The sequence below is a fragment of the Mchenga conophoros genome, linkage group LG5, assembly GCF_057382185.1.
Source record: "Mchenga conophoros isolate Kocher_MC1m ecotype Shallow Benthic linkage group LG5, M_conophoros_male_GT1.1, whole genome shotgun sequence".
NCBI lineage: Eukaryota > Metazoa > Chordata > Actinopteri > Cichliformes > Cichlidae > Mchenga > Mchenga conophoros.
In genome coordinates, this window is record NC_140530.1 from 104836 (window position 1) to 127242 (window position 22407).

At 41.2% G+C, this 22407-nt stretch overlaps 3 protein-coding genes across 7 annotated transcripts; 1 reads left to right on the top strand and 2 right to left on the bottom strand.

The window, feature by feature from the left end:
• Nucleotides 1–21: 21 nt before the first annotated feature.
• Nucleotides 22–3788, bottom strand: LOC146573511 (ubiquitin carboxyl-terminal hydrolase BAP1). The gene is made up of 9 exons (XM_085272746.1): nt 3549–3788; nt 3257–3286; nt 3108–3162; nt 2882–3014; nt 1387–1506; nt 1136–1197; nt 873–1015; nt 466–544; nt 22–368 (listed from the first exon to the last, which is right to left on the bottom strand). Exons 1-9 carry the CDS (start codon nt 3583–3585, stop codon nt 233–235), a joined length of 795 nt encoding a protein of 264 aa, XP_085128872.1. The 5' UTR covers nt 3586–3788; the 3' UTR covers nt 22–232.
• Nucleotides 3789–3812: 24 nt separating this feature from the next.
• Nucleotides 3813–18644, top strand: LOC146573512 (helicase ARIP4-like). Of its 5 annotated transcripts, none has more exons than XM_085272742.1 (22): nt 3813–4023; nt 6165–6363; nt 6512–6815; nt 6903–7039; nt 7136–7279; nt 7377–7609; nt 7733–7915; nt 8050–8183; nt 8258–8454; nt 8881–9223; nt 9331–9508; nt 9661–9891; nt 10001–10119; nt 10371–10489; nt 10769–10868; nt 10968–11173; nt 11574–11749; nt 13121–13317; nt 13648–13826; nt 13911–14000; nt 14083–14178; nt 15193–18644. In XM_085272742.1, exons 2-22 carry the CDS (start codon nt 6216–6218, stop codon nt 16200–16202), a joined length of 4524 nt encoding a protein of 1507 aa, XP_085128868.1. In that variant the 5' UTR covers nt 3813–4023; nt 6165–6215; the 3' UTR covers nt 16203–18644. The 5 variants fall into 5 exon arrangements, with proteins under 5 accessions (XP_085128868.1, XP_085128870.1, XP_085128871.1 ...); XM_085272744.1 differs by lacking the exon at nt 3813–4023 and adding an exon at nt 4128–4322 and having other exon boundaries at nt 7139–7279; XM_085272745.1 differs by lacking the exon at nt 3813–4023 and adding an exon at nt 4128–4322 and having other exon boundaries at nt 7139–7279; nt 14086–14178.
• A 1-nt stretch (nt 18645) lies between these two features.
• On the bottom strand, nt 18646–20810 carry LOC146573513 (transmembrane reductase CYB561D2-like). The gene is made up of 3 exons (XM_085272748.1): nt 20461–20810; nt 20340–20377; nt 18646–20256 (listed from the first exon to the last, which is right to left on the bottom strand). Exons 1-3 carry the CDS (start codon nt 20591–20593, stop codon nt 19753–19755), a joined length of 675 nt encoding a protein of 224 aa, XP_085128874.1. The 5' UTR covers nt 20594–20810; the 3' UTR covers nt 18646–19752.
• Nucleotides 20811–22407: the final 1597 nt, after the last annotated feature.

The window sequence follows — 22407 nt, forward strand, 5'->3', positions numbered from 1 at the left end:
GGTAACCAGATTTTTGGGTCTCAATCTGTAGTATTGCACAGTACCTTACGGTATAAGGCAGCTATAGTTTACTGTACACCGATGCTGTAAAATTAAAATTAAACATTTTAGCCCCATGCATTTCTTTTAAAATTTTCCCTTGGACAATAAAAAAAAAAACAAAAAAAACTTGAAGGCTAATATGCTCTCAGTTAATTGGACTTTGGGGATTGTAATTGACCTGCAATCAAACTCAATTCCTGACCTTCTGTAGACCCTCCAGCACAGTCTGTCGATTTCGTTTTAATATTTCCAGCTTGGACTCGTACTTCATTCTGCGGTCAGGCACCACTGCCATCAGGTTAAAGCGGATATCATGGTATGGTTCGCTGAAAAAAAAGCAGTGCAGCAGCATAATAATGAAGCCTTAAGGGTGACTGTAAAGCTAAAGCACAGCTACTTGAAGCTAACTGATTTAGGACTCACCCAGCAGTGGCCAGTCCAATCCTCTCCATAATAACACGCCGTGCCTTATCAGTCCATTCCTCCTCCTCACCCCAGGGTCCTGAAATATTGTGGTGGGTTATAGTTCATTTAAACAGCAATTTCCATAAAGTGAGTGCTCAACAACAGCATGGTTCAGTTCAGTTTAAAAAAAACAAAAAACTTCCATACGGAGAAATTAAAGGAGAGTCAATTTGTTTTGTTTGCATGATTACTTCAGAAAAGGCACTGCTTTATTTAAGACGCCAAGAACTCTCGGTCAGTGTTTGCATTTAGCATAGACTCTCAAACAACCAATGAGGTTATCCCGGAATTCAGACTCTTTAATGGATTAAAATAAATAAATAAAAAATAGAATAATGAAAGAAAAAAAGTCTCCCGAGTCTCACCGTGGTCAATGGGATAAGCCTTGAGCCCATCAAGCTCAAAGAGGCGGTCTTTGATGGGCACATAGCTAACAAAGTGGAAGGCTTCCATGGTCCGCACTGCACTGATCCCGTTCTGTTTTTCTGGCAAGTGCCTAGGCTCCGGTCTCCATAGAAACACGGAAAGAAAGCTTGAGAAACTGACGAATGCACAAAGCTTGACATCTCCCACAGTGTGGCAGACCAATCACAGAAGATTTGAGAAGGAATCACTGACTGAAACCAACCTGGCATGGCTGTTATGTGCTCTAGCAAGCTCTGGGGCATTTCCTATTGCATAACCTTTGCTCTGAAATATACATAATTGAGAGTTACACATGACGATACGGAAGAAGCAGTTCACTGTTGACAGAAACGTAAAAAGCATGTTTAGGTTACCTTAATTAATACATCCCCCACAGTAACCACAGTAAGCTACTTATATGATTTTTTTTTTTGAATGAATAGAAAGGGCCAGTGAGTGAGAGGGACAACTTACTTCTGGACTAAAGCCTTTTGTAAAAGCTTTCATGCGACTAAGGGTGGTGCCAAGCTCAACTCCACTGCAGTTCAGAAGAACACTCAGCAAAGCATGGGTGGCGCATGAATTCGGTATCAGCTAGATATAAAAGTGACAACAAGCACACATGTAAAATTAGACCACCTTATTCTTTTTTTACTTTATAGTAACATATGAAAGTGTAGATGTGGATTTTAAAGGGCTGGAATCTAAATGTGTTAAAGGGCTTCTTTTGTTTTGGGTCACTTGTGATTGAATCCAGTTTTGAAGTTCAGTTTTTCTGTTCTGTGGTTTTGTAAGCATGTTATTTACAGGGTACTTAACAAAATTACATTTTTTAACAAATGATAAAATCTTTAGTTGATTAACAGCATTTGATCAAAAGAACAAAGATATAAAATATACAGAAAATATTTTAGTTAACTTTTTTAAAATTAAATACTAAACACAGCGAGCAGGCCTAACATTATGACTCTCTGGCTAGTATAGCATTGGCTCCCTGACCCCCTGAAAGTGTGCTGTGCTATCTGGCACAGAGATGGCCTCAAACCAAGGTTAGTGGTACATGTCAACGTAACATCCACATGAATGGCAGGACCAAAGGTTTCCCAGCAGAACACTGCTTAACACATTACACTGCGTCTGCTGGCTTGACTTCTCCCTATCCAGACATCCACATTATGTAAAAGAAAACATGGTTGGACAAAGCTCCCTTCCTCCATTGCTCTGTGGTCTAGTTCTGATGCTCTTATGTCCATTGTTGGCACTTTCAGTGATGGGAAAGAGTAAGCATGGCTACCCTGACTATTCTGCGGCTATGCAGGCTTTGTTTTGGAGATGCCCTGACCCAGTCATCTAGCGATCACAATTTGGTTCCTGTAAAACTCACTCAAATCCTTGTGCTTGCCTATTTTCCTGATTCTAACAAATCAACAATGGGGACAAAATGTTCACCTGCTCCCTAATAAATCCCACAAACTAACAGGTGCCATAATGAAAAATAATCATTGTTCGCATGATCTCTCAGTGGTCATAATGTTATGCCTGATCGGTGTACATCTACATATTATCTATTATATAAAAAATGCAAATAATGCAATTTATGACCCAAACTTTGTTCGAGCACTAAGTTATATCCAGCTTTAATTAGCATTAACAAAAATAATTCTTTTAGTCAACTGCACAAAAAAAGTTCATTTTTACAAGTTTACAGAAAATGTATGCTATTTGTCCTGGTTTTTGTAACTTAAATGAATAAAAATTAAATGACAAAAATTAAATAATTTTTAGTTACACACACACACACACACACACACACACACACACAATATACATTAATTTTGCTCACCTGTGAGAAAGAACTAGTCTAGTTAGAGAGTGGGCAAACTTTATAGCTTGACACCTCATACGGAATTTAAAACAAGCCTAACAGCTTTAAATGTTGTCATAATACTACTACGAGAAAAGCACTCACCTGATGAGCAAAAAACATATCATTTACAATTTCCTCATCAATGACTGACGTTTCATCCACCAGTGTATTAACTTTCCTCCTGGATCTACGTTCCTCAATCCACTTGAAGAGGAAGATAAAGCCATAGACTGGGCTGAAAAATATAAATATAAAATACATGAATCCATTTAGACAGTTTGAGTGCTAAACCCAGATTTGCCCCGAATGATCCCCCAAAATCACAGACCTCTGACATTTGCTTTGGAGATCATAGATTTCCTCCACCTGTACCCCCTTGACACCTACGAAATAGAAACACAAGGAAATAGCATGATTTGTTTTAGGAGGACTCCACAGATCTACTGGTATTCACTGAAAACCAGCACAGCTACTCACCGAAATCTTCCACCAGCAGAGTGAACAGTCCTGCAATTATAAAGCATTTAAGGTTCAATAACGAAAAATAAAAACAGACAACACATGCCACTTTCACTGCTATCCTCTCTCTTTATATTCAATGTTTCGCCCGTCTTTACTGACATGACCATCTTGCACAACACAAAGCCTATTGGCATCCTACTTGCAAAGGTTTTAAACTCGTATTAGTTCATTGAAAAGCTAAATTGTGCCTCTGGCTTCATGTGGGAGCTAACGTTAGCTAGCTACGCGGTCCGTCGAAATTGCTCACCCGGATCGCTCTCGAGCTCTAGCCACCCTTTATTCATATTTGCATCTATGGGCAGCAGACTAATATCTAAGAGGTTCTCCAGTCCATGTCAGAACGTAGGGTGGAAATCTTAGCCGTATCCATTAACAAATCCGCTGTGTAGAGTCCCTAGGTAAACACAATAGAAAGAAGCCTCCTACATAATACGCGAACAAGAAATGACGGTTCGTCGCGAAAAACAGTCCGACTGGCAACTTCCTGAGCGAGAGCAACGACGAGCGGTCAACCAGGCATGGCGATAACGTCTAACATAACATAACCCATAAAAACTACACATAGAATTGTATAAATATCAGCGAGTTTGATGCTATGATTTAAACCATGAAACCTTCGGGGAAACAACCAGGTCCCTGATTATAATAGTAGCGACTATAAAACCGCGACGTTTGTCCAAAAGCAGCAGTAGAGGACCAAAATTTGGGGGGGCATCTTTAATGTGAGTACAATAAACAGAACTATGGTTACATTAATAAGCTTACTGTAATGCGTAATATCCTAACCCAAAACTGCAAGTAAGAACGGATACCACGACCCCTGGGAAATCCGGCTAGTTAGTCGGAACGCAAGTTAGAGTAGTCTCTACGGGGACAGTATTTATGGTCACACTGGAAAAAATTGGAAATTAGCAACGTTTTATCAGTGCATTTACACAATTACCGTGCTTATTTGATTGAGTAATAGTTATATGCACTAACATACTGGCGTCTTAAACAGCACAGTGTCCGCTTATATAAGGTAAGCTCAAGTTTACGTTTAAATGACGCGTCTTAGTTAGCCGAGTGTGTTAGCTTTGCTCTAAGATGAGTTAGCATTAGCTGCTGGGACGTTACACCTACACAGTATTAGATCGCTATCTCGCCCGAACAGAGCAGTCGGTTTTGCAAAAAAAGCCGCTGCTCTTCCAGCACAAGTCACAGATGGGTCTCAGCCCGTCCCACCTCTGCCGCTCATGGGCCGTGGAGGTTACCGCTGACCCTCGGGGGCTGAAAATGCGTTTGTTGTTGTGTAATTAGCTAGCACATTGGTCTGCTGACATAGCCGACAAACAGTAACATTTTTTGTGGATGCAGTAATGCAGCCCAACAATAAGCCGTCTGACGACAGGTGCTTGATGTTAATCTTTTAAAAGAAAAATGCATAACATCTTACAGAGGTGGCTGCAAGCTGTCGCCATCCCGGGCTTAGAAGCCTTTTGGAAAGAGGGGGAGGGGGTTCGGGGTTTTTCTCCCGTGTGAATGAATACTCGTATTAATTTCATCTATGGACCCGGAAGGTAATAAAACAAGAAATACGAAAGCTGAAAACGAAGTATATAAGAACTGAACCTAATTTCTGTCCTCCAGACAGACTGTAAACGCTAAACTTGTGAAGTTCTCCGGTATCAGACATCAGGTCTGCAGCCTTGACTTCACCTAGTGAACACGTTTTTTGTTTTTTTTGTTTCTTTTTTTATTTTTTGCAGAACTTAATAACAGCTTCATTATCATTGAACATGTACCGCGCTGTCCTCTAATTGTTGACGATCATTGTACGATTGAGTCTTTTAAAAACGTTTAATGTAGTTATGCCTTTTGGATAAAAGACGCACAAAACAAAATCAAACCTTTGTTTTTTATGTCCTGAAACGTCTGGGCTGCAGTTCAAACTGAATGTGTCAACAACGGGATGCCTTTTTTGTGATGCTCTGGGTTTTGTTTTTTTGTTTTTGTTTTTTTTTAGTTGATGTTAAGTATAAACCTCTTTTAGAGAAGGGAGACCCTTTGGAAAGCTTTCCTCTCTACCGCTGTGCAGCTAACCACACACAGTCACAGTATAATGAAATTTATAAAAGTATAATGCATAATGAAAGGACACAAGTTTTGGGATGAGGCAAACTTATTGCAGGATTATTTAAAAGAATTCAGATTTCTGTCTTAGATTTTGAAACAGTTGAATGTGTCCTTTTTATGGCCTATTTCTCCTTTGAATAGTGTTTATTGCTCTATCATTGCAAGATTATGAGATGGAGAGAGGAACAAATCCAGGTTAAGTAAAGAGGAACCACAACTCAATGGCAAATAAGTTTTTTTACACTGTTTTAACAATATTTACTGTAAAAACATGTAAAGGTCTCTGTAAAATACATAGCTGCTCTTGGTTTGTAAATATATGTCTCAAAGTGCACAGCACTGTGAAAAAGTACTTTCCATCTTTCTGATTTTGTTTTTTTGCCCCATTCTTCTTTGTAGAATTGTTTTAATTCAGCACAGTGGAGGGTTTTTGATCATAAACAGCCTGTTTAAGGTGATACCAAAGCATATCGGTCTGCTTTAAAATAGTTTTTCACACAGGGCAGGTAGGTTTGGATAGCTTTCTTTCTTTAATAAAAGCATTTTGAATTTACTTTGGTTAATATATATATTTTTTGGATTATCTGAAACATGTATGCAAAAATCAGGAAGGGGATAAATACTTTTTCATGTCACTGTACATTCCACATGTTCTGGTTCCAACAATGCAGGGGATTTCTTTTTTCTTTTTTTGCTAACTTATCACCTTTGTTGTAATGTAAAGATTGGATGTGCCTCATTATTGCAGGGCTCCTGATGAAGGTGTGCAGGTAATACTTTGAGAGCCCCGTAAGACGCCATGTCTGAAGAGGCAATTTCAGAAAGTGACCTGGAGGCCAGCCTTAACAGTGAAGAGGAGTATTTAGAAAATGAGGAAGAGGAAGACAATGAAGACATGGAGGAAGATGAGGATGAAAATGATGGAGATGATGAAGACGACAGTGTTGGTATGTGACAAATTAACTTTGTGCTTTTACCTCTTAATATTCAGATTCATTTCAGGCATCAAATTCAGCAGTTTTGTTCTCTTAAGCCAAAGATCTGTAGCAAATATTAACTAGTATTCAACTTCATTACTGGCTGCTCCCTTGTTAGATCGACCTGCGAGTGCCCAGAGCCGGACAGAAACGGGTCAGGATGACAGGGACTCCACCTCAGCTACCTCCGGAGAGCCTTCTTCCGAGCCTCCATCTCAGCCTGCATCCCGCCCATCCTCCAGGGCCCCTTCCAGACCTGCCTCTCGTTCTCCAACAAGCCCAGAGAACTCGAGCAAGAGTGGGCCGCCTTCCAGCAAAACAAAGAAACAGAAAGCCTCTAAACTGAACAAATCCTCAAAGTCTCTGAAAGGCTCCAAACCTTCAAAGCCATCTAAGCCTGCACACATGAGGAAGAATATCAGGTACAATTATGTTTCTATGATTTCTAGGTATATTTCCTAATAAATCTTTGCTTGTGTGTAACCAGAAAGTTTTCTCTGTGCTTATAGAAAGCTGCTGAAAGAGGATCAGCTAGAGGCTGGAACCAAGGCTGCTCAGCAGGAAGAGATGGAGAGGCGGAAACGTCTGGAGCAGCAGAGGAAGGACTTTCCTACACCAGCTCCAGCTGTCCCTGACTCTCAACTAGGTGACTTTCTAAGACTGAATTGTAAACAGTATTTCAGTTTGGCAGCTTTCATAATACTCAGTTTCTAAGTTTCCCATTCCCTTTCCATCTTTCCAGCAGTGGAGACTGCTTCAATTTTAGGAGAAGTGTCTCACTTAGTCCCTGGTCTCCTGAGCAAGCAGGATGTGATCTGTCTGGACAGCAGTGGTGAAGAAGATGAAAAAGCGGAGCCAACGTTGCCCGGACTTCCCATTAGAGATGGTGAGATTGATGATAGTTCTGTGCAGTTGTAATTTCTTATTTCCAAGTTAATTTCGATGATACTAACCCAATGTTTACTTCACCAATGACTTCACAGATGTAATTGAGCTCAGTTCTGGGGACGAAGACGCCCTGCAGATAAGCAGTGAGTCGGCTGATGAAGATCCTGATGGTGCCCATGGGACAGAGGAGAGCAGTGGAGCACACATCAACGATGATCTGAACCTGCCTGATGTTCAAGGTCGAGTGCTGGTTAATATCAATCACCCTGCAGAGGAGAAAGACATTTTCCTGGCCCCACAGCTGGCCAGGGCTGTCAAACCTCATCAGGTATAGCTGCCATCTCATACAGCTCATATGCTTGCAGAACATAAATCTTTGGTAACATTAAAAAAAAAAAATCATAGTCCAGCTTGTTTTATTGCTTAACCTTTTCTTTTCTTCATCTCTAAGATCGGGGGAATCCGGTTTCTCTATGATAACCTCATTGAGTCTCTGGAGCGCTATAATACCAGCAGTGGCTTTGGCTGCATCCTTGCTCACAGCATGGGGCTGGGCAAAACATTGCAAGTCATTTCCTTTATTGACATCCTGCTGAGGAACACTGAGGCCCACACTGTGCTTGCTATTGTCCCTGTGAGTAATCAGTGTATACGGGGTTTAAAAAAAAAAAAAAAGTAGTTATGTAAGTTGCACATTAATGTTTCCTGAAATAACAGTTATGTTAGGATTAAAGTAACATTCCACATTTTTTGTTTCCTTCATACAAGGTGAACACACTTCAGAACTGGCTAACAGAGTTTAATCTCTGGCTCCCACCTCAAGAAGCCCTCCCCCCTGACACCAACCCCACATTCGTCACTGGCCGCACATTCAAAGTTCACATTCTCAATGATGAGCACAAGTATGTAACTTAGTGATTTGTGTGCACTGTGAAATATTTGAGCTGTTTAATCATGTTGACTATGTGACCTGCAGAACAACGCTGGCCAGGGCCAAGGTTGTGGAGGAGTGGTCTAGAGATGGAGGTGTGTTGCTCATGGGTTATGAAATGTACCGGCTGCTGTCCATGAAGAAGAGCTTTGTGATGGGCAAGAAGAGGAAATCAAAGAAGCCTGCCGGACCAATCATCATTGACCTGGATGAAGAAGACAGACAGCAAGAGCTCATGAAAAGTAAGTACAAGTATAAGGAGCCGTTGGAAACTATACAAACATCTATGTAGATGTTCCTTGTCACTCTAACACTGTTTGAGTCCTTGAATTGGACCTTATGACCATGATCTGTTAATTGTACCCGCGGCTATACAAGGAGTCATATTGTACTACTTAATGTTACTTAGCACAAGTTCTCAGGTATCTGTGACTGTGCACAGCACCCATACAGTGAGTGAACGTGCCTTTCTACCCATGCTTGTTAACATTAGCTGATAACTTAGCACTCCCTCATCTTATCTAAATAAGTCACTTAAAGCTCAGAAAAAACTTATGGCAGCAGCGATAAAGCTAAAGCCGAGACTTCTAAACGAGCCAGTGACATGCTTCCATCTTTTGTATGCAGTTTACACTTTCATCTGTTTAATTTTCATCCTTTTTCTTCAGGTATTGAGAAGGCCATAGCACGGCCCGGCCCAGACGTAGTGATCTGTGATGAGGGCCATCGCATTAAGAACTACCACGCCAGCACATCCCAAGCCCTAAAGAACATCCGGTCCAGACGCAGGGTAGTTCTGACAGGTTACCCCTTGCAGAACAACCTTATCGAATACTGGTGCATGGTGGACTTTGTCAGACCTGACTTTTTAGGCACACGCCAGGAGTTCAGCAACATGTTTGAGCGTCCAATCCTAAATGGTCAGTGTGTGGACAGCACTCCTCAAGATGTTCGCTTGATGCGCTACCGTAGTCACGTGTTGCATAGCCTGTTGGAGGGCTTTGTCCAGCGGTAAGCTTTCAGTCAGGCTCAGAAATTGAACATTGTGAAAACGAAGCATACTAATATGGAAGTTGCTTACCTCACCACGTTCACGGGAGTGCTTTTTTTGTTTGCAGACGAGGTCACGATGTGTTGCGAGACCAGCTTCCCACGAAGGACGAGCATGTGATCCTGGTACGGCTCTCCCCCATTCAGAGGGCACTCTATACAGAGTTTATGAAACGCTTTCGAGAAGCAGGGAACACAGGCTGGCTCGGCCTCAATCCACTCAAAGCTTTCTGTGTTTGCTGCAAGGTAAGACTATGGATTTTTTATTTTATTTTTATTTTTTACTAAAACCCCTGTTTACATTGGGGAGCTTTTTTTTTTTTCTTCTTCTTCATCTTATCTGAGTTGCTAAGTCCTGTGTCGTCGTCGTCATCATCATCATCATCTTCTCCATCTAGATCTGGAATCACCCAGACGTCCTCTATGAAGCCCTGCAGAAAGAGAATCAGGCCAACGAGCAGGACCTGGACCTCGATGACATCACTTCAGCTAGCAACCCTCGCTGCCCTGCACCCGGTGCTGGCCTCAAATCCAAAGTAGCAGACTCAAGCAACAGTAAAGTCAACAGCACTCTGCCACCACTCAATTCCTCTCAGGACAGAGCCAATCAAGTCATCACATATGAATGGGTATGTCACGAACATAGAGCTTGGCATGACATTTTTAGTGTCACTGTTTAACAAACACACAGTTTAAAATATGCCAGCAGCATGCCTAAAGGTTTGTTCTATACTTTAGGCAAAGGACATAATGTCCAACTATCAGACAGGAGTTCTGGAGAACTCTGCCAAGATGGTTCTGCTCTTCCATTTGATTGATGAGAGTGTGAGGAGAAGAGACAAGATTTTGGTCTTTAGGTAAGTCCTCTGCCCTATGCACAGGGCATTAAAGACAAATCCACCAATAAGAAGCTTATAGAAGACACTGACTGCAGTTTGCCTAATTAACCTCATTTTTCTAGGTTTTCTGCGTCTTTTCAGGTTACTTTAACAATTACCCCACATTCTGAACTTTCTTGAAAACAAACCAATTACTGGTCATAGCCATAAAAGTAAGCACACTTACTTTGCTTAGCCCTTACAATCTGTTTTTGCTGTATTTCCATTAGCCAAAGCTTGTCCACCTTGACGGTCATTGAAGACTTCTTATCAAAGAGACCCATGCCGCAGGGCATTGCCTCCACTGATGGCCAGAGCCAGAACTGGGTTCGCAACCTCAATTACTACAGTGAGTCATCCAATCTGTGCCCTCTGCAGAAAATGCGCTCTTCAACACTGAAACCTCAAAGTTGTGATTGCCTTTATTGATTTGGTGTCCCTGGCTGCAGTTTCTATAGTATTGGATTCCTCCACTCATTATATTCTTTTGTGGAGAAGACAATGTATTCTATAGGAATTTGATGAAAATGTTCCTAAACTCAGTATCTCTTCTTCACTTCACAAGTTAAAGTGTGTTCAGGTGTTTCACTGTAAAGAGATGCTATACCCCTGCTTTGTGTGTCTGCAGGACTGGATGGAAGTACATCTGCCTCAGAAAGGGAGCGGCTTATTAATCAGTTTAATGATCCAGAAAACAGCTCAACACGGGTCTTCCTGCTTTCTACCAGGTATAAATCTCTGCATTCGCTTCATTTTTTTCTCTCTCACCTTTTCTCATTAATTATTTATTTAACATTTATTTGTTATTCTTTTTTTGTGTATTTCAGAGCGGGCTGTTTGGGGGTAAATTTGATTGGCGCAAATCGCGTCGTCGTGTTTGATGCATCGTGGAACCCCTGTCACGATGCCCAGGCTGTGTGTAGGGTTTACCGATATGGTCAGAGAAAGCCCTGCCACATTTACCGCCTCGTCTGTGACTTTACCTTGGAGAAAAAGATCTACGACAGACAAGTCTCCAAACAGGGCATGTCGGGTAAGGGATTTCTTAATCTGAACAAGAGCTGTTAATCGTTACAGTGGACAGGTACTTCACTTGAGCCCTTATAAAAGCTCTGGTCTTGCCCCAGTTACACAGACCTAGAGACCAAGTAGCAACCATATACTGAAATGTGTGTTCCCTGACTGGTTGGAGTGTGCTTGTTGGTACTTGGTGTGAAATTGATCCCCAAAGCCAGAGTTACACAGGCCTAGAGACTGAGCAGTGATCTAGTGATAGCAACGGGTTACTGGCAGTTGCTACCAAGGCACTGGTTGCAACAAGGTGTATGGTGCTGCACCAAAAATTTTCTTGCCATTGCTTTGCTTTGTTGCTTTGTTACTAACATCGACTGGTATTTCTCAAATGCTGAAACTTTGTTTCTGTGCCTTTAAAGACCGTGTGGTTGATGACCTGAACCCAGTGCTTAACTTTACTCGTAAGGAGGTGGAGTCGCTGCTGCACTTCGTTGAGGAGGAGCCTGAAGCTGAGAAAATCCTTCTAGAATCCCTGGCAGTATATGAGCCAGTGATATCTCAAGCTTGTCAGCTTTATCCACGTCTCATCTCCAAGGTACTGTTGCAATAAAGTTGTTACTTATATTCCACAGACTCAAAAGCACCTCCTATTTCAAAGTACAGTAGGAGGTGTAGTTAGTGGAATGTTGTGCTATGATATATTAAAAGAAAACTGTCAAATTTTCAGATTTTGCTATTGCTTAACTCATTCACTGCCAGCCATTTTCAAATCAGGTAACTCCCCACTGCCAGGGTTTTTGAGCATTTTTACTCATTTTTGAAGAGCCACAGAAAACTGTGTGTTATGATCATATAAACGCTGAACCTACCAAAATGAAGAACAGACTCTCTTCTTACATCCAAAAAAAAAGCTTGTTTCTACCATTTTCCATTCTTTAGTAATCAGCTGTAGAAGAGAGGTGGGTTCCACCAAAAATGCCTGTTTTGACCAAAAAAAGGGAGAAAACGAGCTTTTTGTGAAAAATACATTTCAAGCAGAAAAGTGCCTTTGACACTAATATTTCTTGCTTTGTGACACCTCTAACATATAAAATAGTTTTTCACTTCTATAAAACAGAAATAACACTGAGAAAGTTTATGTTGTATCAAAACAATTTATTTACAAATATATGAAAAAATAAAATTCACTGACAAGCTGCCCGAGGTTGTATTCTGGCCCCTCCCATTGAAAAACGTAATTGACGTCTATAGACGTCAATGGCAGTGAATGAGTTAAGTAAGAATATTAAAAAAAAAAGAAAAGGGGGGGGGGGGGAAAGCACCTCCTATTTCAAAGTACGGTAGGAGGTGTAGTTAGTGGAATGTTGTGCTATGATATATTAAAAGAAAACTGTCAAATTTTCAGATTTTGCTATTGCTTAAGTAAGAATATTAAAAAAAAAAAGAAAAAGAAAAGGGGGGGTAAAAGCAGTGGTTCTTTTTCTTATAAGCTGACTGTAAGTCCAATAAAAGCTCCCAACAAGAATTAGTTGCCAGCCAGCTCTCCTGCTGAGTTACAGCTGAACCACTGAAGAGCAAAGTCTTAACTGTGCGGTGAATGAGTAAGCAAAAGAAAAATCCATCCATCCATTCATTTTCTTAACTTCTTTACCAGCTCAGTGTCATATGGGGTCTGAAACCCTATCCCAGCTGTCATAGGACGAGAGACAAGGTACACCCAGTTTATCGCTGGGCAAATACAAGTTGGGATAGACAACCATTCATGATCACATTCACACTTATGGCCAATTTAGATCACTAGTTGACCTAATAACTCCTGATACTGTGTAAGGAGGCCATTTTTAAAAAAACATGGTACTCAGAGAGTCCTGATTGACTGCCGAGCGTGTGTGGCATGTGAGAGAGCTGCCTCTTCATGAAATGCGGCATCGCTGATATTTGATTCAGTTTCAATTAATTTCAACAGCTACCTTTCCACCACGAGTCTCTGCTGGTGGACCGGAAAGAGTCGAAATTGACCAAAGCAGAGAAGAGAGCTGCTAAGAAGAGCTACGAGGATGAGAAACGAGCCTCTGTACCTTATTCCCGTCCATCATATGCCCCCTATTACCCAACCAGTGATTATCCGCTCACAAACATACCAGCATTTACCCAGCGTGGATGGTGAGTGCAAGTCTATAGTGTTTTGTTTTGCATTCATTGAATGTTAGTTTTTGATTTTCTTTTGAAGTCATTACTACACTAAGTATCTTGCATAATATAATTTAAAAAATCACTCCAGGTTCGGCAAAGTCTGAAAAAAATGGTAGCTTTGATTGCCTCTTTTTTTTTTTTATTCTACCTGCGTTTCTCATCTCTTTCTAATGAATTTCCAAACTACAACCAGAGAGAGAGAGTGTGTGTGTGTGTGTGTGTGTGTGTGTGTGTGTGTGTGTGTGTGTGTGTGTGTGTGTGTTCATGTTCATCTAATAAGTTCAGCCTTCATATTTGCAGGCGTCCCATGACACGGCCAGATGACAAGCCCGTGGCAAGTGTCAGGCCAATTCAGTCAACACCAATACCCATGATGCCTCGCCAGGTCGGCATGGGCATGGTTGGCTCTTCCGGCAGTCTCCCTGTCAACTTTCTCCAGAAAGCCGGTGTTTACGTGCAGAGGATTGTCACCACAACAGGTTATTATGATGTTTTTAATGTTTAAATCACAATAAATAAATAAATGATCAGATATTACATCCGCCATTTGTCTGGATTCACAGATATAGTGATCCCAGGAGCCAACAGCTCAACAGATGTTCAAGCTCGAATCAGCGCAGGAGAGAGCATCCATGTTATCAGAGGATCTAAAGGTTGGTTCAGTGCTGTGTTAAGAACTCTGTGCATACAAACACTCATTTAAACGTCTCTCTTCACTTACTCTTTTCTGCAAAGCAGGTACCTACATCAGAACAAACGATGGACGAATATTTGCCATTCGATCTGGAAAGATCAGTCGACCTGTAGCCGGGGGTTCTGCTGCTTCAAGAGGTAGGGGTTTTCCTCTTCATTCAGATGTTTTGTCTCATTCATAAGACAAGTATTTCTTATCTGATTAATCAGTGGAATAATCAGTAGAACACTTGATTTCTAAAATAATCGATAGCTGCAGTCTTACACTTAATCAAATTTAGATATTTCTCTTCCGGTCTGTAATGCTGTTTATCCATCCAAGTTGGGTACATCAGACACAAGGCCCAGGGAACAAGGCCAGAATTGACCTGGCAGGGACTCCAGTCTGGCCCACCTGATGTGATTGGAGCATCTAAAGGAGGGCATAAATATTGGACTTTTAACAGTATTGTTATATAGCATTTCCTATGGATAAAGACCTCCCACATGGCTATTCATGGCCTCCTGAGAACCGAGGAAACGACTAACTTTCAGTTGGCTGGTTCTCAGAAGGATAGTACACCAAAGTAATTGAATAATAAATAAATAAATAATTTTAGATGACAGTGAAAAACTGGAACTTTTCTATCTACAATAGAAAATGTAGTTTTGTTTTGCTTAGTTTTTTTTGTTTTTTTACAAAGTGTAGTTAATGTGCAGTTAAACTTCCTTAGTCTGATGGAAAAGGGAGTTTCTTTGGTCTTGCCGACTTAATATCAAAGTGGGTTGTATGTGGCCCTCGATGTAAAACAAGTTTGACATCCCTGATCCAAGTCATTTAGGTAAGACGGAGAGTATGTAGGACCTACTTTCTTTTTGGATGTATGTCTTTGATTCTTTGAGGACCACATTTCATCTTGTTCCATTATATTTAAGAGAAGTTGGACAAACTGGGGAACTGTAGAAAAAAAGGTGAATTTGATTTGAGGGTGAACTGTCCCATTAATCAGTGATCACATTTGTGCAATGCACTACATTAAGTTTTTTAACAAGATTTTCAACTTATAACTTTGTCATTTTCTTTTCAGGATTGACCTTTCAAAATTAAATTCCCCAAAGACGGGAACCCTGTATAAGACCCCTGACATGTCTGCATTTCTGTCTTCTCTACAGACACCCAGGGTTCGGGGATCCGACCAGTCAGTAATGGCTGTTCTTCCCCTGTGGATCAAAACCAACGTTCCCCCAACGACGAGCAGCGACCCTCTTCTCCCTTAGGCACGGAGATCCTCAGAGAGCTCAGCCATTACACCTCATCCACAGGCGACGCTGCTGCTGCTGCTGGAGCAGGGAACGATTTGGCGTCGCCGTCAGACATGTCATCTGTGCCGTCGGGAGATGGAAATGCTTCACAAAACTTTCAGGCCCGCGATCTCAGTAGGCTCGGTGACGACCTTCTGAGTTCATCTTTAGAGATGCGAGGCACCAAACGCAAGAGTACTGAAAGTCAGGGAAACGCACAAATGGGAGACAAATGTACTTCTGCTGCAGCTCATTTCCCTGCGCTTTCAGGTGGGCTCAGTTTTCCTCCAGTGGGTCTGAACTCATCCCTACTTGGGAACCTTGGTCACATGAGTCACCCACTTCTAATGGCTGGTAGTGGTGGATCATCATTCCTACAAACACCAGGACAAACACTGGCTGACCTACAGACCATATTTCCCTCTGCAGGCACAGACCTACTGAGACAACCTGCCACAGGGAACGGGCACCTTCCCACCCCCTCCTCTTCCTCTCTGTCCACTATTTTCTCCTCTGCCTCTACGACCATTCCTATGTCATCTACATCCTCAGCAACAACTTCTTCCTCCCTACCATCTGGTTCTCTGCCTCGGTACTTGATGAACCCCAACATGGCTGGCCTGCTTTCACCAAGGTTCCCCCTCACCTTCAGTCAGCCATTGCTCTCTGAGCCGAGGTTGTTCTCCACGCCTCTTCTCTCAGGGTCAGGGGGGTTTTCTGCACCCAACTCCAGCTCGGCTACATCCAGCTTCCTGTCCCACTTCAACAATCCCACTTCCAGCCTGTTGGGGGCAGCTCTGACCCAACCAGACAGACATCAAAGTACAGAGAACGGCGGTGACAGTTCAGATGATGATGTTATTGAGGTGACAGGACAGTAAGTCAGGAGTCTCAGAAAGTGCTGGCAAGGCAGTTACACACATACACACCTGTTTAACCTAAAGTGCATTAGGAATGGGAATATTTAAATCTTTTATGCAACTAAATCAACGAAATTCTGTTGTACCCCCCAAAGTTGCGTGCTATTTTCTGAATTTGCTCTCAGAATGCAAATGAAGAGAAAAAAGTGCAACTTGATTAGATTGAAATGCATAAATAATAAAACGTCTCAGGAAGGATTTATGTTAATCCTGAACCTCTTAAATAGAACGAAGTTACCTGCTTTGACTTTATTTGGCAGTGTTTCACTTATGACCGAGCAAACAGTGGAACTGAATTCCCATTTCTAATGATGTCATTAAATGTCACACATCAGGACGCACACAAACAGCTCATACCTTATTGACTTTCCAGAGTCAAGAGTTACAAAATCCTCATGCTGACTGTCCCAAGTTGTTGAGCTGGAGCAGCAGAGCAGTGGGAACAGACCTTTGTCATACAGGGACCAGCCGAATCTTTCAGGGAGGCAAAACAGCCTCTTTGTGCTACGTTTTAAAGCAAGGCTATGCCTGCAGTTTTCTTTCCTCTGACTTCAAATGAAAGTGATTTGAAACTTTTTTTTTTCATGGCCAGTTTCTTATTAAAAAGTGTAACAAAACTGGAACGCTACATGCCACAATAATGAGTAACACACAGTAGCTAATGGGTGGAGGGGATTGTGAAAATCCCCAATATATTGAGAGATGATTCTTCAAGGCTCACCTTTAACAACAGGAATTTTAGGCTTTCAAGCATATTTTAGTCTTTAGCAGTTTGATAGACATTGTAGCTCCCCTGTTAAAGGATATGTGTGATACTATAATTGAACATGTTGATACTTTGTAAATAAACAGTCATTATCATTGTTTATATTGGAAGTCAATACTGTGCGGTGTGTAGATTTTGGTCGTAAGGAAATGGTTTATTAATACGGTGACAGTCATCATGATAAACCCACCCTGAGGATGCTGGGGAAGCAAATTTCTGTTTAACTTTGTATTTTTTTTTCCCTTAAAATTAAAGTGAATGTACTATCATGCTAGCCTTTGATAACACAGGGGCAGGGACATGGATTTGGACTGTGTTCTTTCATTTTTAGCCTTAAATAGACACAAAGGGGTCTTCAGTCTTAGCATTTATCTTATTTTTTACAAATCCGTCCTACTGACATTTAGACCCTCGGCGCAAAACTCAAAATACAAATTTAAGGTAGATTTTGACTGGAAGCCAAAAGGAGCTCAAACCAAGGTTTAATGTTGCTAGCTTATTCGCAGAAGCCTGTCATTTCTCCTCCATTGCAGTTCTTACTGAAGTGTCCCCACCATTTAATTCACGACTACTCAGTGAGCTTACACAACATGTAATCTCAGCTGCAGTAACTGTATTAGGGTTTTTCTTTCTGAGAACAAACGTTACCTGAGCTATAGAAACCATTGCATTCATGCAGCCTGAGAGCATCAAAATGTCGCTAACGTAGCCACCAACCATCAAACTAGATGTAACTACCCTTTTGGTACAACCGCCTGTGACTGTGGCAGAACCGGGTCAGGTGATATGGTGGCCTTACAAAACTGACAGTGCCATAATGTGGTAGCTTTTCACCTCAGTGCAGTGCAGTGTAAGTAGCTTCTGTCAGTAGTGTCAGTCAGTGTAGATATGCAGTGCTTTAGGGAGTTTGGGTCTTCACTGTTCTCCGTAGCCTTGTGTGTCTGTGTTATCATGTCACCTTGAGCTAATTAGTTTTAGGAAAGTCGCTTTCCTATGTTGGTAAACTAGGCTAGATGCAGTGCTTATTAGCCTTTAGAGACACTGGATAACCTGAGACAACAGTTGAGTTACGTTATTCGTATGCGTTTTTTTTCTGGGGATCTTCTCTCCCCCCTGTTGAGTGTTCTTTATTTGCTGCAGGCTTCCTCTGTCAGCTTGGATACTTTTTTTTCCTCCCCCTCCAGTTTTTCTTGAACACATCTTGGGAACTTGTGATTTGGTTTGTTTCCAATTTGAAGGTAAAGCTAGCACTTTGTAAAAGGACCATATCCGCTTGTGAGCTGTACAAGGTACAAAATAACGACCCCGTGTCTTTGTTACGTCTTCTCAATCAGTTGGAAATGCTTTACATCTTTTGTTCTTTGGAATATTTCATTCATTTGCAAAAAAAAAAAATCTTTGGTGTTCACCTGGCAGTCGTGTCCCTCATTACACTCTAAATATCGGAAATGTATTTATTTATGATGGAAAATGTTGTTTTTGTAATTACATTTTTTACCTCTTTTTTTTTTTCTCGATTTGTCCCATTAATGGCTGATCCAGTCAGATTTTCATACATGCAGCCTAAACCGAAGCAAAATATGACTGTGTTATCAATGTTATTTTAACAATAAAACACTCTTCTATCGCAGTGTCAATCATACACAAATACATTTATTTTAAAAGCCATGATGTATCCAAATGTGACAGTACAAACAATCAAATGACAGGATCATCAGTAACCTGAGAAGAGGTCAACATTATGTCAGGTCAATATACAGTATATTATGGGCTTTTAATAATATTAAAATATTAGGTATTTGCTTATCTATAAATGAATGAAAACTTTAAAATTTTAAAAGACGGGGAAACACCCTTCAACTATATTGAGAGTGCGGATTTTGCAGAGGGCACCCTGCACCTTCCATGTTTGGAACACCACAAACACCAGTTGATCCAAAGAGAGCATAAACAAGTAAATAAATGGTGTGTGTATATATTCATACATGTATATACACACATATCATTCTTTAAAATCCCTTATTGAATAAGTACTAGCTCCAACATTCCACCCTTTGCAAGCTTGAGATCTATGTTTGTTGGTTTAAAACTGCAACATTTTCTACTTAACACAAAAACTTTGATCGTTAAGTTAAAGCTAACATGAAGCAGCAGAAACTAAACAAACAAGCCAGACAGCAGCTTTGGTAGCATCTACCCCAAAATTAGAGGCCAACTGGTGTCAGGTTTTTTTAAAGAACAATACAAATGCTGATAGTTGATATAAAAATCTAATTTCCAATAAATGTGCCAATATTTCATTTTCTTTCAACATTTAACGTTGATGTGTAGTTATTTATTTACTCGCTTGCACTCTTCTCGACACTCAAAATATAAAGGCTGCTTCCTCTGTCTCATCTTTAATTCTCATTTACTGGCTATTACAAATGATGATAGCATTAAGATCAGCAAATAGCTGATATTTGTTGATAACCCAAAATCCAACAAAGACTACATAAGACATGACCTCAGTGTCTACAATTGCAGCTCTTGTTCCATGCGTATTGAAAAAGGATTTCATAAATCACACATAGTGCCTTTTCTTCTTCAAAAACAAACAAACAAACAAAACATCAGGGAGGCTCATGGCAGCAAAAACCAGCACCTTTTGCCCTCCATGTAAATCAGTTTAAAAACAAACAAACATCCAACTCAAATAAGTTTAATCTGTGAGGCTAGCTCATCTTAAGTTCTTTTACATCCTCATCAGGACTGGAACAGTTTTTTAGCCATGTAAGATCTGGAGACTTGGTTCATTATGACCAAGGCACTGAGCACCAGGCAGAGTGCTGACAGGTACCAGATGTATTCTCTGACAGCTCCAGCGAACCACACAGAGCAGAGGCCCAGGAGCATGCTGGCACTGCCAAGCAGGTAGGTGATGAGTCCAGACGCCGCGTGGTAGCGCTTGAGTTTGGCGAGGGACCAGCCTTTGGCTAGAGAAGGATAACTGAGAGGCATCGCTGCCAAGGACTGCGCAATGACCACACACACTGTCAGCAGGCCCAACAGACCGTGCCACGAGGTGAAGTGGGGTTTACCACTCAGGTGTTTGTTATAAAAGATGGCAGCAAAGCCCAGGACTGCACAAGAAGCACAGAGGCCCTGCAGGAGCCGGTGAACACCACCTTTGGTTTTGTGTGAAAAACTTTTGATAGGAGAGCCCTCAGGTGAGAAGAGGAGTATAGCTTCTGTCATGAAGAAGGAAAACTGGAGGGAAAGGACATTACCTGAGTCGTTGGCAAATTTGATCAATTAAAGAATCTAAGAACATTTTAACTGTTTAAACTTACAGCTAGGGTCATCAAGAAAGGATGCCAAGAAAACCAACCTAAAACAAAACAGGAAATCAAATTAAATGCGATGCAATGACGGGCACTGCTGTAGAAATGTGTGATTACTTAAGGCACTCACTTGTACCGGGTCGAGAGAGAACTGAGATGAAGACAGCGAAGCCAAAGCAGATGAGGTGGGTCAACACAACAGACGCTGTTCTGGTAAAGCCATAAAGCCGAGGCTCTGATTCAGGCTCTTTCTTGTGAACCATGTCTTTAAAATTCACTCAATCGCCACAATGTGACCGACGTGAACTCGCCGTTAGTTGAATCAATGAGAAGCGGAAGTGACGATGGGCCAAAAGTCCTTGCGTTGTCTTCTTTTGCTGCTCCACTGTTTTATTTAACAACCCGGCACAAACAAAAGCCTACATTAGTAATTTATTAACATGTCCCTTGTCGTGACGTCAACACACGTCAAGCGTTGGTGTTTTCCGCCGGCGACGATAAGACTTCCGGCTAGGGTTTTCAAAACAAAGTACGTTGGAGCACTTCCACACAAACGTTCATCCGGAGACTCTGTAACATGTCAGCTGATTTACCTGAATCTGAAATCCCCACATTGTCAAATAATACAATAAAGATTTTCCTTATTAACATCTGGTCCGATTGTGTCAAATTTGACACGGTTCTTCTACTACTATTATTTCTTCTTCTGCTTCTTCTTTTTCTTTTATTTTAGCTGCTCCCTTTATGGGTCAGAGTCAGATTTATTGTCACATCAGAGATTAGCAAAAGTAAAAAGTGGGTGAAAAACTTTTTGTTTCAGAACAGATCAGCAGAAACACAGTGAGACACCACATTTTATATATGCTCAAATGCATTAGTAAAAGTGCATATGTCTGACATCAAAATAGCAATAAAAATAAAAGTAAATTAACAGGTCGTAATTTATTCAGCAACCTGACAACAGTCGGAAAATAGCTCTTTTGCATCCTGGTCGTGTGCCTGAGGATGCATTTATAGTGTTTCCACATGATGATGATCCACTGTTGTTGACTTTTCCTTCTCGCAGCTTCACATCAAGCACATGCCCAAACCAGCGCAGCCTTGCTTCACTAACTCAACCTGAGCTGGTCTCACCCATTTTGTAAGGGTCCCCTTTCATTCTTGCTGCCTGTCCATCTGTCACAGATCATCCCTGATACTCAACTTCATTATCTCTCTTATGCATTATTGTTTTAGAGGGTTGACCCCAGGTATTCACACTCATCCACTTTCACTGCCTCTGCTCTTTGCAGATGTTACACCTGCTTCCCTCTCTGTCACACACATGCATTCTGTCTCAAAATTCACACGCAGCGCATTCCCCCTAAATATTGACTGAATTAGCCTCTCAAACATGTATGTTACACAGTCCTGCACATAAACACATTTATCCTTATCCTGAATTAAATCATGTAAGTAAATAAGGTTATAACATACCAGATGGAGCATTAACCTTGGGTTCTGTAAATGATCTATTGATATAGGAGCATCTCCACAAGAGTTTTCATAACAATCGTTTCCTTGGCTTGTCTGATCTGAAAAATACAGACATAATATTTTTAGTCCACCAGCCCAAGATCTGAGCTTTGTCTGATTAACCTGTAGTAGTCTGTGCAAAGACTCAGAAATAACTCAAATCCAAATAAAACGGCAATCTTGTTACATGGTAAAGCTTTTATTCTGAAACCGAAATTCCCACAATTCCTTTCATTTTATTCTGACCAGCTTAACCGCCGGCTTCAGTTGCTAGCTGACGTGGACAGAGCATTGTAGTACAACCTCTCCTCAAAAGTGCTTGAATACTTGCACGCGATTGCTGTCAGGCCCTTTAACACGTGGTCAAGGTCCTTGAAAAGGTGTATTTATCTCTAACAAAGTGGTTTTGTAGTTGTCGGTTATTGAGAAAATTCTGCAAAATAAATTTCGGTGCCATTAGATGCATCCCTCATGCTATTTATTGCACAGTGGATAAGAAGTGTCATCTAAAGTACCTAAAGCATTTCCTCAGTTTATGTTATATGTCAGACTAATGGCACCA

Coding starts and splice junctions, on each gene's coding strand:
- LOC146573511 (XM_085272746.1), bottom strand. CDS start 3,585: ATGAATAAAGGGTGGCTAGAGCTCGAGAGCGATCCGG. Junction 3,287..3,548: donor AGAGCTCGAGAGCGATCCGG/GTGAGCAATTTC, acceptor TTATAATTGCAG/GACTGTTCACTCTGCTGGTG. Junction 1,016..1,135: donor GCACATAACAGCCATGCCAG/GTTGGTTTCAGT, acceptor GTTTCTATGGAG/ACCGGAGCCTAGGCACTTGC.
- LOC146573512 (XM_085272742.1), top strand. CDS start 6,216: ATGTCTGAAGAGGCAATTTCAGAAAGTGACCTGGAGGCCAGCCTTAAC. Junction 7,280..7,376: donor CGGACTTCCCATTAGAGATG/GTGAGATTGATG, acceptor ATGACTTCACAG/ATGTAATTGAGCTCAGTTCT. Junction 10,490..10,768: donor TCGCAACCTCAATTACTACA/GTGAGTCATCCA, acceptor GTGTGTCTGCAG/GACTGGATGGAAGTACATCT.
- LOC146573513 (XM_085272748.1), bottom strand. CDS start 20,593: ATGGTTCACAAGAAAGAGCCTGAATCAGAGCCTCGGCTTTATGGCTTT. Junction 20,378..20,460: donor TCTCTCTCGACCCGGTACAA/GTGAGTGCCTTA, acceptor GTTTTGTTTTAG/GTTGGTTTTCTTGGCATCCT. Junction 20,257..20,339: donor CTTTCTTGATGACCCTAGCT/GTAAGTTTAAAC, acceptor CTTTCCCTCCAG/TTTTCCTTCTTCATGACAGA.